The following is a 15,022-nucleotide window of genomic DNA, read 5'->3' as shown; positions in this document are numbered from 1 at the left end:
AGTGTAATGGAACAACTGACCTTGGTGGGAGGGGGGAAACGGAGTTAAGGAAGATATCAATTTTTCGAATCTAGATCTTCTCTATTTCTTTCTCAAAAAATAAAAAATAAAAAAAGATCTTCTCTATTTCAAAACAAATGAAGAGAGTTAACATTAAATTACTAGTTTACCCACACCAACTCCTAATAACATTAAATTTATAATTAAAACAAAAAAAAAAATTTAATTAATACTGAAAAATGTTACATTCACAATTTTTTTTTACTTAAAATTTATTGTAAAAATATTATGTGCATAACATTTCTTTTTTACCATTTATTTTGAAAAACATATTTTGATATTGTCATGAACATTAGAGCAAAGCCGTTAGAAGACGTGGTTTCTATGGGAAGAAGGGAAGGGTAAGGCAATGTGGTCACCTTTGGTCCTTCACCGACATTGTTGATAAGTTTCAGCCGGTTCTGCATGTGGCCGTGGTTCTATCTTCATTCTTCTACACAAACTTTGGCTCTTTTTGGATCATGTGTCGTCAGACTCAGATCCCACAGCTTGTTGGTTTTTGAATTAACCCCACCAATTTTGCGAACCACCTTTCTCCATTTTTTTACACGTCACACTTCCATGTATTTTACTCTCTTTTTTGCTTCCTGTATATAAGTTCCAAGGTTTTGCTTCATTTGGATTTGACCATTTAAAACCAGAAGATTTGGAAAAAAAAATTAAAAATTGTCAATATTAATTTTACAATATTTGATAACGTGAATGTTGAGGATTTTACTCAAATAAAGATATTTATGATATTACAGATTTAAATCATTTTAAATCGACAACTAATTATATTACGTTGCACCTGGCTTACAAACTGTCGAGGACGTTGCTCTGCCAGTCTTTTCTGGCTGTGAAATCGGATATGTGCAAGAATTTTGACATTAATTATGGTTATTGTGTGATTTGGTATTCTCACCACATGCAACTGAAGGTGTTCTAAGCAGCTGAGCCATGATGGGTTTCTGAAACTAGGTTCATGGGAGCAGTGGGAAAGACTTAAAAATTAGAGCTGGAACTACTAATGTAGCTTAATACAGGAACAAGAATCACTGGGATAAAGAACTGTTAGAAGAAAAAATTAATGACTGTCCATAGAGAACAGAAAAGGACTTAGGGTAGCGGCAAGTAGTAGATGGAAAAGCCCACGTACTTAGGGTAGCAGCAAGCAGTTGATGGAAAAAGCCCACTCTTAGCTGCATTAGAGTAGACATCAATTTCTGCATTAAACTGGAATATCCAAGACCATAAATCCAACCTCAGATGAATCAAATATATAAAGTACAGTACCTTTTTTTCTCACAGAACCGATCTTCCCGGTTCAGTCGGAACTTTGTGAGAGCTGCTTCGTTTTGGCTAGAAGGAAAAGAGTCCAGTCTTCTAGATCCATCATGAATAAAGTGACCACTTACTCTTCTAGTGGAACTGTGCTCCCATACTTAAGCCATAAATATTATCTACTGCACTATTTCATAAACTACTTCTTATTGTTTGACCAGCAGCACAGGATCCATGTCTAAGTTCCTTCACAGACCCCAAATCAATTTTCCTCATGCTCAGCTTGTTGAATGGAATTTTTTTTTTTCTTTTTCCCCTAGAATCCAGCCAACAGCCTACAAATTTTTTATTGAACTGAGCTAAGAAACATCATACAAAACTAGAGGAACAAACTCCTCAGGGGTATCTTCAAGCTAGACCAGCAAGTCTGCAGAATTTTTAGAACCCCCCCCCCCTCCCCCCCCCCACCCAAGCCAAAGAGTGAGCAACAACGTTGCCATTTCTTTTTACATGAGAGAAAGAGAAGTAAGAACTATGCTAGGGCCACATAAAGTGCCACAACCCGCCACCAAAGAGTGAGCAACAACATTGCCATTTCTTTTTACATGAGAGAAAGAGAAGTAAGAGCTATGCTAGGGCCACATAAAGTGCCACAAAACTCGCCCACGTAGCAAGTTGTGAGTGGTAGGGAGGAGACCCCACATGGACCCACCATCACCTCTCTAACACTCACAACTCGCCACGTAAGCGAGTTGTGGCATAAGTTGTGCCACTTTATGTGGCCCTATCATAGCTCAAGAAGTAATGTAGTTCCACTGCCATCATCAGAATATCCTCAAATCACATGACCATATGAAGAGACACCAGTAGTATTACTCTGTAGCTGCTGAATTATGACTTCTGCATCCCCCTCTAAAATGACTTCACTTAGCTGAATTTTCTTGGGAAATTCAACTGCTCTATGACAAGCTAGAGCCTCAACTTCAGCCATCATCTGTGGAAGAGGAATACACATTGAAGGGCACCAATTATTTCACCCTAGTCACAAATAACCACCCCAATTCCAGCAGCAAAAAGCTCACGAAATTCTTTAACAGAACATTAGTATGTTTAAGCATGTTTTAGACTAGAGAGCTGACATGTAATAAAATACAATAATTCATTTTGATATATTTACATTATTAGTTGTTTTTTTTAAGAGTTTGTGAACTCTCAAAATCCTCTAGTCAACCTTATCACCTAATCTTGAATATCCTTCCAACAATCTTTGATAGAATCCCATTTTAACATTGCAGTAATTAACAGTTCATCATTGCAGTAATTAGCTTGTCAGAATTTCCCTTCGTTAATATTAATTATAAGGGAGAAATTATTATTATTATTTTTAATGTTGAAAAAGGGAGATAGCAAAACAAGATAATATGATGGACCTCCATTTTCACTCTCTTCCTTATCCAACTGAGCACACCCTCCATGCTTGTCCATATTGCTATTGCTCAAATTTGACGTTCTACCACATTATATCTGTAAATGACCCTGCATATTTTGCATGTATGCATTCTCAGCTTCCTAGTAAGGTGTCGTACAAGAGCTTCAGACAAGAGGTGGCAAAACATGCATTCTCTATGTGAAACTTCATGAAGCCAACCTAGAATGGAAAAAAGAAACTTTTCTCTCTAGAAGTGGCCTTACTCTATTCCATGGATCCTGGATACTCTATTCTAACAACTTCTTTATTTTCATGTCAACTGTACAATCCATGAGAGTTTACAAATAAAAGGAAATGGGAAACATTTGATAGTTAGCAAGTAGGAATGGAAATTCTTAATACTTTCTTCGGTTGTAAAATACTGAAAGGAGACTGGCATCTGAAAAAGTGATAGATGCTAGCATAATGTGTATATTCATCAACTGAAAACAATAATTCCCTCACAAGGCACAGCATACATATTACAAGCTTTATTTATTTTTATTTTTTAAGAAATGTACAACATGAAAAGGTACTTACTTGAGCATGACTCCCTTTCTCACTGCATTTGATATTTTTCTGCATAGAAGCTACACAATCATTTGAATGATTTCTTGCCGCATTATTTCGAGATGTGTCTTCAACTTTTTGATGTGGAGCAATTAATTTCTGACGAACACATCCATCAGTCAGCAGTAATAAAGATATTTTAAAAAATGGTTGAGTTCACATGTTGATTTGTATGCCACAACAAAACAAAGAAACATAACAAATCCAAAAAAATTGAGCATAGTTAAAGGATAGAAACATACAGTTTGCCTTCTCCATACATGTTCCATGACTAAAGTAAGTAGTGCAAGTCCGAATATTGATGGAAGCTCCACTTCAGTCAATTCAAGATCAATGTTATGAGGTCTCCCCTTCAATGTCTCCCATGCCTATAATGCATCAGAAACTGCTTCAACTGTTTGATAAATAGAGTTTATGCTAAGTTACAAAACTGAGATTTGTTGAAAGTGAAGATTTTTTTTTTTTTTTTATATATGTAAAAAGTGAAGATCTCATATCTTCAACAAACTTGCTTGAGTATAAGCATACAAAAAAAATTTTGGAGTTCCACAGAAATTAGCAATCAAAGCAAGATGTGCTTTTCACAGGGAAAGAGGAAATGCAATAGGCTGAAGCAAATTTTTGAATTCCAAGTAAGCAGGCTTACTGAAACCTTGGTGACAGGTAAATGTATTTGATGAACAAAAGCCAATTTGTGCAGAATTGAAAAAAAAAAATAAAACAAATAAGGCACAGACATAACGCACAAATTTTATCCTCTGCCATATGTAACACAGACACCTATGTTGGGTGCACTGATTTATAACCACAAAATGTGCATATAAGTTTGCTAAGTAATTGAGGAACTGGCTAGCCCTTCCCAAACAGGAAAGAGACTGGCTCAATCCTTAATCATTACTAGTCACACTCAGCCATCAGCAGAGTCATCACTCAAACAGAATAAAGACTAACCATCTACTCTAGCTACAAAATCACCACAATTATCCAGCCTCTCAATTCTTCAGAAATATTATTTGAGCGTAAAATTTCATTTAAAAAAGGCAAACTGCACCTCCCTTAAATATGGTGCAGTTGCAATGTCCTCCTAAATTTCACAACCAAGCAATGTCTCCCTGATTTATTGGTAATAAGCACTTTGGCCCCATGGCCTTAGGATTCCATCAAAATAACCAAAAATTCAAAAAAAAAAAAAAATTATTTTCAAAAAATGACTTCTCCATTGAATTTGACGGAAATTATAACATAAGGCAAAGTGCTTATCATCAATAAATTAGGAAGGACATTGCTCAGTTTTGAAGTTTAGGATCAGACCATATTAAGCAGGGAAAGTGCAATTAATCCCCCCCCCCCCCCCCCTCCCCCCTCCCATCCAAAAAATATACAAATAAATCCACTGAGTTAACATAGATTTTTTTTTTTTTTCTTTTTTTCATGTTTAAAAAAAAAAAAAAAAAAAAAAAAAAAAAAAAAAAAAAAAAAACAGAAAAACAAAAACAAATTGGCAGCAGCAATGAGCAATCAAACAAAAATTAGTGCGAGAGAGAGTAAAAGAACTGACCTTCGTAGCTGCATTTCCAGAGAAGTGCAGGGATAATCTGTCAAGTGGAATCATCAGCTTTGATGAGCAGAACCCTATGTGCGATCCTCCACAGAAACCTCTCCCAAGGCCCATCCTTCTTCTGCATCTCTCCCTCCTCTTTCTCCATCTCCACATACTCCTCACCACTCACTAATTAACATTAATCTTCCCTCTTTGGATATGTATAGCTTCTTCTACGCTGCTAATCTTCACTCCATTTTCTCTACAATGGGGCTCCACACTACTGCAGCCTTGAAAAAGAAGAGCCTAAAGGCATACCTAAATAATTCATTGGCAACCTCCCAATTTTACAACTGAGAATATCAGCCAACTCCTCCAATCCCCCAACATCTCCTACCAGGACTACTTCACTTTTATTCAAAATTATATAATGTAACAGAAGACTCGTTTATGTCTGTGAACCACATTCTGGGGCCGATAGTATGCTCAAACATTGAAATTGCCATAAGTAGTGTATAATCAAACACACAAAAGATATATTTTCATAATCATTACTAGTCCAGTAATTAAGAGATCATTCTAAGACATGATAGTCCACAAAGATTGATCAACCTACGATTGTTGGCTGAAATTCACTCAAATAAACCAACCATTACCTCCAAAAGAACACTACGCATTGGCATTACTAATGCATAGTTGAAATACAACAAAACCTTTTTCTTTTTGGTGAAAAGGAAATAACATTAAACAACAGAACTTTAATCGTATACAAACTTTGTCATTTGGTACACATATGGAAACTTACCTATTCTGCCTATATGTCTCAACTGAAACAGGTGCTCCAAATCATCCGATTTCTTTAACAGAAGAAACTTCAATCAAGCGTGTATGCAGCAGGGCAAAACTCCAGTCAGGGCTTGGTCCTTTCCACACTTGCTCTAACTACTAGTGCTCTACCAAAGAACTCCTACAAGTGAGACCAAGTAAGTAAGAGAGACACAAAATGAGATGAAGAAAAAATAAGTTTCAGACTTTCAGCAGTGGTGGAAATAGACTCACTGTTCCATTTAAAGATAATGCTGCATCACGTTCTGCAGCTGAAGAAAAGGAGAGAAACCCATAACAACGGGTTGTTCGTGCTTTTTGATCATGCAACAATTTTGCACTAACCAAAGTTCCAAACTGGCTAAAATGATTCCTCAAATCTTCAGGTTTAACAGCCCGAGGAAGATTTCCCACATATATCTTGTAAGGACTTTCATATACTATCTGTTTCTTGGGTATGGAATTCAATACCTCAGGATTCCTCATCCTAGGACTCATATCAACAGAAAATTTAACCCGCATTTCTCTGCCACCAACATCCTTAGAATAAAAAGAGAGAACAATTTCAGGCAAAAATAGAAAAGACTCAGAGAGATTAAACATAGAGGGTAACTAGCTTCACACTGACAGATGCATCTAATCCGGCAATTGCAACTTTTGCAGCGTTTATTGAACTCATTGTAACATAACCACATCCCCGACTTTCACCGGTCACAGCATTCCGTGAAATCTGCAACCAAATTACCAAAACATAAATAATCCAACTACATTTTTCGTAAAAATACACAAAGTTTGATCAATTCTCAAAGTTATCAAAGTGTATTTTTGCCAAATTTTTTGTTATATCACAATAAGCATTTTAATATCTCTAAATTGTTCAATAATTCACCAACAATGATATTTTGCTTTGAATTTCACTTCAACTAGTAAAGCATTACTAAGAAAGTTTTGACATAATTAAATCTAAGACATGAGCTAACCTCAACAGCTAGTACTGTTCCGAAAGGGTTGAAAATGTCAAGCAACTCGGCAATGTCACAACTCCTCGGGAGATTACACACGTAAAGCTCACAAGGTCTTGAGCTTGACTGCGACTGCTTCCATCCCGGAACCAATACGCCGTCGTGTAGGGAGTTCACGATATTTTCCTCGCTTCCTGCTTTCTCTTCACCCACAACTGACAAGACCGTTGAAGCCCTAGCTTTGCTCGCAGGCCTCAACGAGACTGAGTAAGACCAAGACAGCCTTGGGTGGCAAAACTCGTTCGACCACGAAACGAACCGTTTTGCTGTAGCTCCAGCTCTGTTGTTCTGAACTAAACACGTAGACAAAGGCGTTAAACTAAACCAAGTGGAAGTGCTCGCCATTGTCATACGCAGCTCCCCTTTCTCACTGTGTATGCGAGAAATGCTATCCTAGCCTACTTTTCGGTCCGGACAGGGTGAATGAGAGAATTTTTAGGGATTTTCAAAAATCGAGTCCGGATTATAAAAATGAAATATATATATATATATATTTAGAGATTTTGGATCACTCTAGTGATAGCTCTTTATACCAATGAAATTAAAATGTTTTGACTTTAATATTTTCTAGGAAATGTGTAATTTCTCGAAACATATTTTCTATAAAATTATGCTATTTTTCTATGTTTGTCAGTAATAGGTCTGTTAAGTTTAGTTTTTTTTTTTTTTTTTTTTTTGAGAAAAAAATCTGTTTAGTTGAGGAAATGAAAAAGTGAGAGGATAGAAAAAATTTAATTTTCCTCATGTGTGTTTTGTTGGAAGGATAAAAAAAGTAGAAAGATGAAAAACTCTTTTGTTTGGTTAAGGAAAAAATAAAGCAGATAAAAAATGTAATTTATGTAAATCTATTCTTATAACCTTATTAAATAATATGTATGAAATAATTTATTTTATACTCATTAAATAATAAAAATATTACTTATTATCAATTAAAATTATTAAAATAACATTTATAAAAAATTTACACATTATTATATTATATTATATTATATATAAGAAAAAAAAAAGAAAAAAAAATTAAACACGTAATAAAGGAAGAAAAAGAAAAAAAGGAAAAAAAAAACCGTGATGACCCTGGTGAGGCGTAGCTACTCTACTGTTTAAATTGCAATATGATAAAATTGTTTTCCAAAAAAAAATTAGTAGAAAACAATCTCTAAAAAATAATTCATACTTTTTATATTGACAAAAAATAGTTTTTCATTGACTCATTTTTTATAATGCTACCAAATACTAGAAAACGCAGAAAATTTTCTTCACACATGGTTTTCCATCAAAACAAATGGAGTGTAAGTCCTCCCATTTCTAAACAAATGAAAGACATTTGGCAACTAATAAATCTAAAGGTCAAAAACATGCCACTTCAAAATATAAATTATTTCTCTCTTTCCCAAATCCAACCCCTTCATCAACCTCCTTGGCAAACCCACACCAAAGACATGGAGCTAGAGATAGCAATTTCTCCCCACCCTGCCCTAACCCACTTCGCCTCACTAAGGTCTTTCCTGCCCCGCAAAGGTGTTGGGGCGAGATGGGACAAGATATTTTCCCCGCATCTCATGGTGGAGCAAGGATGGGTTTAGGCCTTTTAGCCTCACCCAATTCTATTAATATTAAAGACTTAATTTGTATTACTAAGTATTTAAATGCATGAATATTAGACTTTTTGTTTTATTGTGATATTATCTTGTTAAACACTTTAGATAATGTTATTCAGTCCTTACTAAAAATTAGTTTAATATCATGTAATAAGTTTAATTGTAATTTTAAGTTTATTTATATTAATGAAACATGTTTAAAGAAAATTGTAATAGATATGCAATGCTGAGAGAGAGACAAAGAACAAGAAGAAGAAGAGTATGCTGTAAGGTGAGAAATAAATTGTGTTTGACATGGTATTTTTCTAACTTTTAGATTTATTGGATGCCAAGTGTCTTTATTCCGTTTTTAAAATAGGAGCAAATGGGAGGATTTATTAGACATGGCAAAATGAGTCAAAATTTGTTGACCCGACCCGAACTAGATTTTTTTTTATCCGAATGAAAAACATGGCCAACTTGCAATGTCCCCCCCCCCCCACCCCCCTTTTTACAAGCTAACCTGTGACCCAACTAATTTTTTAAAACTTTTTTCCCTAAAAAAGATTTAGACTACATGCCAAGGTATTAGGTGCATATACATACAGACAAAAAGCACTACACTAACACTATCTAGTCATTTAGTAGCCACCAATGGCAGTGGCCATGCCCCCATTTATTAAAAAAAAAAAAAAAAGAGTTAATTAAAAGGAAAAAGTATCTACAACTACATGTCTACACTACTAAACATCTAACACTAAGTTAAATACTTAGTAGTAGAGTTAAATCCTAACACTAAGTCTAATTAGTACAAAACAAAACTAAAGTTAAATAAATAAATAAAATCCAAAAGTCTATATCAAGTTGTAAACTTAATATATATATATATATATATATATATATATATTTTGGAACCTGCAGAGTCCACAAGTTGTCAAGTTGAATCTGAAGTATGTAAACTTAAAATATATACTTTTTTGTACTCCTTAGAATCTCTCTCAAGTTGTAAATTTGTAATTATAAGCATTCTAGTTGTAAGTTATTAACATAAAAAATTATGTTATCATGACTATAAAGAATTTTAGTCATGCTTAAAACTATCAAAATTGAAAGGATATGTTTTTTTGGTTTGTTTGTGTAAGGGCACAATTTGATCCACGATCCAAAAATGACTTGGACAATGGCCCAATAAGCCCACCACAATAGATTTGTTAGAGAGTGGGTTAGATATTGAACGCTCAATAAGTTAAAGGTTAATCACAATGAGCTAGGGAGCAAATGAAATAACTAAGGCAACAAGTTTAAAACGAAAAGTACTCATCGGTCAAGCCCGAGAAAGGTCTATTTTTATATATGTATGGCTCTCTCACTTATACAAATGTTTCAGTTCTTGGTTACAAAGTTCTCTCTTTTCCTCTTTTTTTTTTTTTTTTTTTGTCCTTTTCCCATATGGATCTGCCTTTTCCTTTTATATCTAAACACAAATCATCTTAATCTTACACTTGGAGGACTAAGATCACATTCCTAGGACTTTTGTCTCATCTAGAACATACTAGTAAGCTTTTACCTTGCAATTTTAGCTGTGCCACCACTATTCATAGTCATTTCCTCATTAATGCGGTCAGGGGAGTGGTTGTCTTGTATTTAATGCGGAAGGGATGGCTTCTACACCCTTCTTCCTTCATCCTTCTCGTGTTTCGTGCCAAGTCTGCCTTCTTTCCTTTTTCATGTTTTAACTTCATGCGCCTCACACAGCTAGTGCTCGTCCCCGAGGTCCGAGGTTTATCCTCAGAAATAGCCTTGGCTACCCATTTAAATCAAACTTGAGATCCTCGTCCTTACAATAGCCCTCAGAACCTCATTTTTCACTCCTGACCAAGAAAAGTGAGGTTTTTGCCAACAGAAGTTATTGACAAGGGTACGTTTGTAAATAGGTTCACACGCGAGCACGTCTTTTTAACTAATTACGACCCGCTCCTGATGTGTCGAAATCCCCAACTCCGTAATAAATGCAACTGGCAGCCTGCTATTCCCCACGTTCTACAATGAGATCATGATCGAACGGCCTAGAATTCATCATCAGAAGGGGCGGGAAGATTACCGCTCCTTTTTTCCCAACCTATATATAGAGAAATGTGAGGCCCTCACCTCTGTTTCGCCTTTCTAAAAGCAGAAAAGAACATAAATACGCTCCTCACACTTGATGATCTCATCCAAGGAGCCCTTCTTCCTCGAATTTGTAAGTGTGCATTTTTGTTAACAAGATTTCTTCCCTTAAGAGATATTATAGGATTCCTAACAATGTGTTAATATAGCATTGCAATCCAGGTGACTGGCACGAAAAGAGGCCTACTGGTGCCATTGTAATTCCCATGATTGCCTTCATTGAAAGGGGTATGAGGATTCTCATGGATAGAGTCACTAGGGATTTTTTTAAACCTTTTTAGGTTGTTTCTCACCCAATGTGTTCCAAACATGTTCAGAATACTAGGTTGTGTAGATGCACTAAAAGAAAAGTTGGGTATATGTCTTACCCATCACGATGTAAATTGAGTGTACAGTTGCCAAAAAGGTGTCGATGGGGGATATTACTTAAAAACTAGGGTTCCTGCCGTTAAGCTAATATCTTGTCTCCTTGAGACGAACAAAGGCATGGACGAGGACTTTCTCATCGTTTCAGGGGAGTGGCACGACGCGCTCCATTGTCCTATTAAGGATGGAACTCCAAGTGGGATGGCTTAGGGACCCTCAAAAAATAAATCTATGTTAGCTTAGGAAATTATAAAAGCTGTTTATTCACCTGCCATTTCGTTGTTTTACCTTTGTGTGCGTATATTTTTCTTTTACTTGCTAAGATTTGGGCTTGTCCAACCTGCAAACTAACGTGAACTCTTAACTGTTCTTCCTCAGAGAAAAACTACTAAGACACAAAGCTTGGTGAACTTCGATCTACTGAATCGAGTTCTACGATCTGAGATCTTCCTACGCCGGGACGATCAGCTCCAAGCAATTCACGTGATCCTAAGCTTCAGGCCCATATCCAATTGCTTCCAAGTGTCTAAGCACGTCATCAAGGCCCGAGACTCTAGCCTTGTCCTAGTTAACGTGGCCATCGAGGGATTTATAAGCAACCTCCTCCAGAAGGAACACAAGTGGTTGAGCTTCCTACCTTTAAGGATCCTCAACCAACTGTAGAGGATATTACATCCTCGAACAAAGAAGTTAAGATAGAAACTAAGGACAATTCTTCAGAGGAGGATACTGAAGATCCTGTTCAAGAAGAGGATTTCGAGATCTTCTATAGTGCAAACGAGTCTAAGAAGGAAGGACTCAGCCCCCATCTAGCTACAACCTCAATTAGTGAGGACCAAGAGGTTACTGAAGTGCCTGAAGGGATGGTGATAAAGAAAAAATTACCAGACCTACTCTCTCTCCATACTGGGACTACAGCTCCCGAGGTCCCAATAGTTCCTAGGCCTCCAACTCCAATACCTCCTGCCCCTGTACAGACTGAGGCAACTGACAAAAAACGTAAGAGGGATAAGAAAGAGGGCAAAGGACCTATTGAAGAGGGTGAAGTCCAAGAGGAAGCCCCTCCTGAGCCCACCAAAGTGGCAAAAGTGACCCGAGCTCAACAAAAAAGGGGCGTGGAAAGCTCGGATGCTACTTTTGAGTGAAGATCTCGAGTTCTAAACTGGAACCCAGTCTTTGAGTTGGATGGTTTGCCTCTTGGGGAGGATGCTTCCATTCGCAATTTTGATGGTGGAAAAGCGGGCTATGTGGCCAATGCTGTGGAACAATGGGTGGCCGAGAAAGGCATTCCTTCAATTACTGAAAAGGAATGGCACATTCTTCATTCCACTCAAACCGTTTCCACTTGTGCAAAAGTTGGAAAAATTGCCTACATCTATCTGCGAATTAAGAAATAAATTTGTTCAAGGCTGCGGTCATTCCAGTCAACTTTTGCACTTCTTTAGGATTCTAAGAAGGCTATAAGTCATTGATTGCTTTAATCTGATCAAGATTAACTTCAATCCCATGATGGGTAATCATATAGCCCAAAAATTTACCCGAGCCAACACCAAAGGAACATTTAGAAGCATTAAGGTGCAATTTATGTTTTCTCATGACTTCAAAGACATTTCCGAGGTCACTCATATGCTCGGTCACTACCTTACTCTTCACCACCATATCATTAATATAAACCTCAATATTCTTGCCAAGTTGGGATTCAAATATTCTAATCATCATTCTTTGGTAAGTAGACCCTGCATTCTTCAATCCAAAAGGCATTACCTTATAATGATAATTCCCCATGAGCGTTACAAAAGAAGTCTTTTCCTAGTCGGTTAGAGCTAATGGTATCTGATGGTACCCCTAAAAAGCATCCAAAAAACTCATCCAAGGATGACCAACTGTCGCGTCCACTAACTGGTCTATTCAAGATATTGGGAAGGGATCCTTGGGGCAATCCTTGTTTAAGTCTGTGAAATCTACACATACTCGCCACTTCCCATTCTTCTTCCTCACTTCCCATTCTTCTTCCTCACCACCACCGTGTTAGCCAACCACTCTGGGTAAAAAACTTCTTTTATTGCTCCTGCCTGCTTAACCTTTACCACCTCTTCTTTAACAGCCTCGAAATGATCCTTAGAAGAGCGTCAAGGTAGTTATTTCTTAGGGGTGACAGATGGATTGACATTCAGATAATGACAAATGAAATTCATGTCCACCCCAAGAGCTTCATAAGCACTCCAAGCAAACACATCAACATTTTTTCAAGGGAAAGCTAACAATTCCTCTTTCTCCCGAGGTGGCAATTGGACTCCAATTCGGAAGTACTTTTCATGATCAATGTCTATTGTGACCTTCTCCAACTCCTCGCATTTCACTCCTTCGTTCGTGGTATCCTCCGAGGACACTTCCACTTCCATTAACTACTATGAAGCCTCTTCAATGATTCCCAAGGATTTATCCTCGGAATGGTGTCTAATAGCAGCAACCAAGCACTACCTTGCCATGGCTTGGCTTCCGACTAGCTCTTCAACATGGTCCCCAAAGGGATACTTCACTTTTAAGTGCAAAGATGAGGAAACAGCTCCCATAGTATGAAGCCATGGCCTTGCTAAGATGGCAATATATGGTAAGTAAGCATCCACCACAATGAAGTTCGCATCCACCACCTCTGACCTCGCTTGAACAGGCAGCTTGATTAATCCTTTTGGTATAACAGTCTTCCTATCAAACCCAACTAAAGGGGAGTCATAGCTAACTAAATTCTCAGGTTTCAAATTAAGTCTCTTGTACATATCAGGATACATAATCTCTGCACTACTACCCTGATCCACCAAGACCCTCCTTACATCATACCCTTCTATATGAAGAGTAACCACTAAGGTATCATCATGTGGCTGAACCGTTCCCACCTTATCATCAACGGAAAAACTCAAGATTGGTCGGGCTTCATTCTTCCTATGCTTAAACTTAGGGACCGTGTCCTTGACACCTGGTCAAGCTATGGACATTACTCCATGAGAACACGCTTCGATCTGGCCTAGGACTGCTAGAATAACACTGGTGGTTCCCAGTGGTGGTCTTAAGGAAGATTCCCTTCTGTATACTGTCTCAATATGATTCCCCTGTCCTAGAGGTTGGTGCAAAAATTGTCCCAATTTCTCAACCTTAACCAGCTGCCCAAGATAGTCGCACAAAGTCCGGAAATCTTCTGTAGTGTGTCTGTGGTCTTGGTGATATTAACAATAAAGACCTTGATTTCGCCTCATAGGGTCACCCCCCCTATTTTGTTTGGCCACTTGAAGTATGACTCGACCTTTATCTTCTCAAGAATTTGGTGCACAGGCTCTTTGAATATGGTGCTAACCACCTGAGCAGCAGGAAGGCCAGCATGTCCAGAAAAGTCTCTTCGAGGTCGGTTATTATTGTACCTCTCAAACCTAAAGTCTCTTCGGTCAAGGGGAATTACTTTGGCCTTTCCCTTGCCCTGCTGCTGATTGTCCTCGACCCGTTTGTGTTCATCAATCTGATCCATGAGCTGACACATATTTTGTGCCGGTTTCTTCGTCAAAGACTTCCTTAATTCGTGCTCAGCAGGAAGGCCGACCTTAAAGGTTCTTATAGCCACATCCTCAAAGTCTCCATCTATTTCATTAAACATTTCCCAATATCTATTAGAGTAAGTCTTTAAAGTCTCCCCCTCTTCCATTGTCATTAACAGTAAGGAATCCATAGGACGAGAAACTCTGCTGCATGTAACAAATCGAGCTCCAAAGGCCCTAGTAAGCTCTCGAAAGGAGTTGATGGAGCCTACCTCCAATCCATCAAACCATCTCATTGCCACAGGCCCCAAACTAGATGTGAATACTTTGCATATTAGGGCCTCATTCGTCGAATGAACAACCATTCTCTAGTTAAAATGATTGACATGCTCCACCGAGTCCGTCCTACCATTATACATGGTAAACATTGGCTGCGCAAACCGTCAAGAAACCTTTGCCCTCTCAATCCCCTGTGCAAACAGTGATTTTTGAGATTTGACGTAAAGCCTTGCTCATAGCATCATTTCCCAAGCCCCTATAGGTCGGGCTTCTATTCCTTTGCCTATGATGACACTCCTTATTATAGTAGAAAAACTCGCTGGGAGGGGTCCTGGATCTAGGTCTATAACTGCCATCATCAT

At 37.7% G+C, this 15,022-nt stretch overlaps 3 protein-coding genes across 4 annotated transcripts; all 3 read right to left on the bottom strand.

The window, feature by feature from the left end:
- Nucleotides 1-1,021: 1,021 nt before the first annotated feature.
- LOC126696853 (uncharacterized) lies at nucleotides 1,022-5,177 on the bottom strand. 2 transcript variants are annotated; one of them, XM_050393580.1, is made up of 6 exons: nucleotides 4,920-5,177; nucleotides 3,604-3,729; nucleotides 3,332-3,460; nucleotides 2,200-2,317; nucleotides 1,336-1,658; nucleotides 1,022-1,241 (listed from the first exon to the last, which is right to left on the bottom strand). In XM_050393580.1, exons 1-5 carry the CDS (start codon nucleotides 5,073-5,075, stop codon nucleotides 1,516-1,518), a joined length of 672 nt encoding a protein of 223 aa, XP_050249537.1. In that variant the 5' UTR covers nucleotides 5,076-5,177; the 3' UTR covers nucleotides 1,022-1,241; nucleotides 1,336-1,515. The 2 variants fall into 2 exon arrangements, with proteins under 2 accessions (XP_050249537.1, XP_050249538.1); XM_050393581.1 differs by having other exon boundaries at nucleotides 3,622-3,729.
- A 240-nt stretch (nucleotides 5,178-5,417) lies between these two features.
- Nucleotides 5,418-7,218, bottom strand: LOC126696852 (RNA-binding protein CP31B, chloroplastic). The gene is made up of 4 exons (XM_050393579.1): nucleotides 6,707-7,218; nucleotides 6,355-6,456; nucleotides 5,961-6,266; nucleotides 5,418-5,868 (listed from the first exon to the last, which is right to left on the bottom strand). The coding sequence occupies exons 1-4, from the start codon at nucleotides 7,097-7,099 to the stop codon at nucleotides 5,812-5,814; spliced, it is 858 nt and encodes a 285-aa protein (XP_050249536.1). The 5' UTR covers nucleotides 7,100-7,218; the 3' UTR covers nucleotides 5,418-5,811.
- Nucleotides 7,219-13,334: 6,116 nt separating this feature from the next.
- Nucleotides 13,335-14,548, bottom strand: LOC126696423 (uncharacterized). Its single transcript, XM_050393169.1, has 3 exons — nucleotides 14,117-14,548; nucleotides 13,854-14,015; nucleotides 13,335-13,736 (listed from the first exon to the last, which is right to left on the bottom strand). The coding sequence occupies exons 1-3, from the start codon at nucleotides 14,546-14,548 to the stop codon at nucleotides 13,335-13,337; spliced, it is 996 nt and encodes a 331-aa protein (XP_050249126.1).
- Nucleotides 14,549-15,022: the final 474 nt, after the last annotated feature.

This window comes from Quercus robur, chromosome 8, assembly GCF_932294415.1.
Source record: "Quercus robur chromosome 8, dhQueRobu3.1, whole genome shotgun sequence".
NCBI lineage: Eukaryota > Viridiplantae > Streptophyta > Magnoliopsida > Fagales > Fagaceae > Quercus > Quercus robur.
This window is presented reverse-complemented; position numbering and strand designations above follow the sequence as displayed.

Coding starts and splice junctions, on each gene's coding strand:
- LOC126696423 (XM_050393169.1), bottom strand. CDS start 14,548: ATGGAAGAGGGGGAGACTTTAAAGACTTACTCTAATAGATATTGGGAA. Junction 14,016..14,116: donor GGCCAAACAAAATAGGGGGG/GTGACCCTATGA, acceptor TATCTTGGGCAG/CTGGTTAAGGTTGAGAAATT. Junction 13,737..13,853: donor TCGAAGCGTGTTCTCATGGA/GTAATGTCCATA, acceptor GGAACGGTTCAG/CCACATGATGATACCTTAGT.
- LOC126696853 (XM_050393580.1), bottom strand. CDS start 5,075: ATGTGGAGATGGAGAAAGAGGAGGGAGAGATGCAGAAGAAGGATGGGC. Junction 2,318..3,331: donor AGAAAGGGAGTCATGCTCAA/GTAAGTACCTTT, acceptor CCTCTTCCACAG/ATGATGGCTGAAGTTGAGGC. Junction 1,659..2,199: donor CATAATTCAGCAGCTACAGA/GTAATACTACTG, acceptor AAAAATTTGTAG/GCTGTTGGCTGGATTCTAGG.
- LOC126696852 (XM_050393579.1), bottom strand. CDS start 7,099: ATGACAATGGCGAGCACTTCCACTTGGTTTAGTTTAACGCCTTTGTCT. Junction 6,457..6,706: donor GAACAGTACTAGCTGTTGAG/GTTAGCTCATGT, acceptor ATTTGGTTGCAG/ATTTCACGGAATGCTGTGAC. Junction 5,869..5,960: donor CATTATCTTTAAATGGAACA/GTGAGTCTATTT, acceptor TCTCACTTGTAG/GAGTTCTTTGGTAGAGCACT.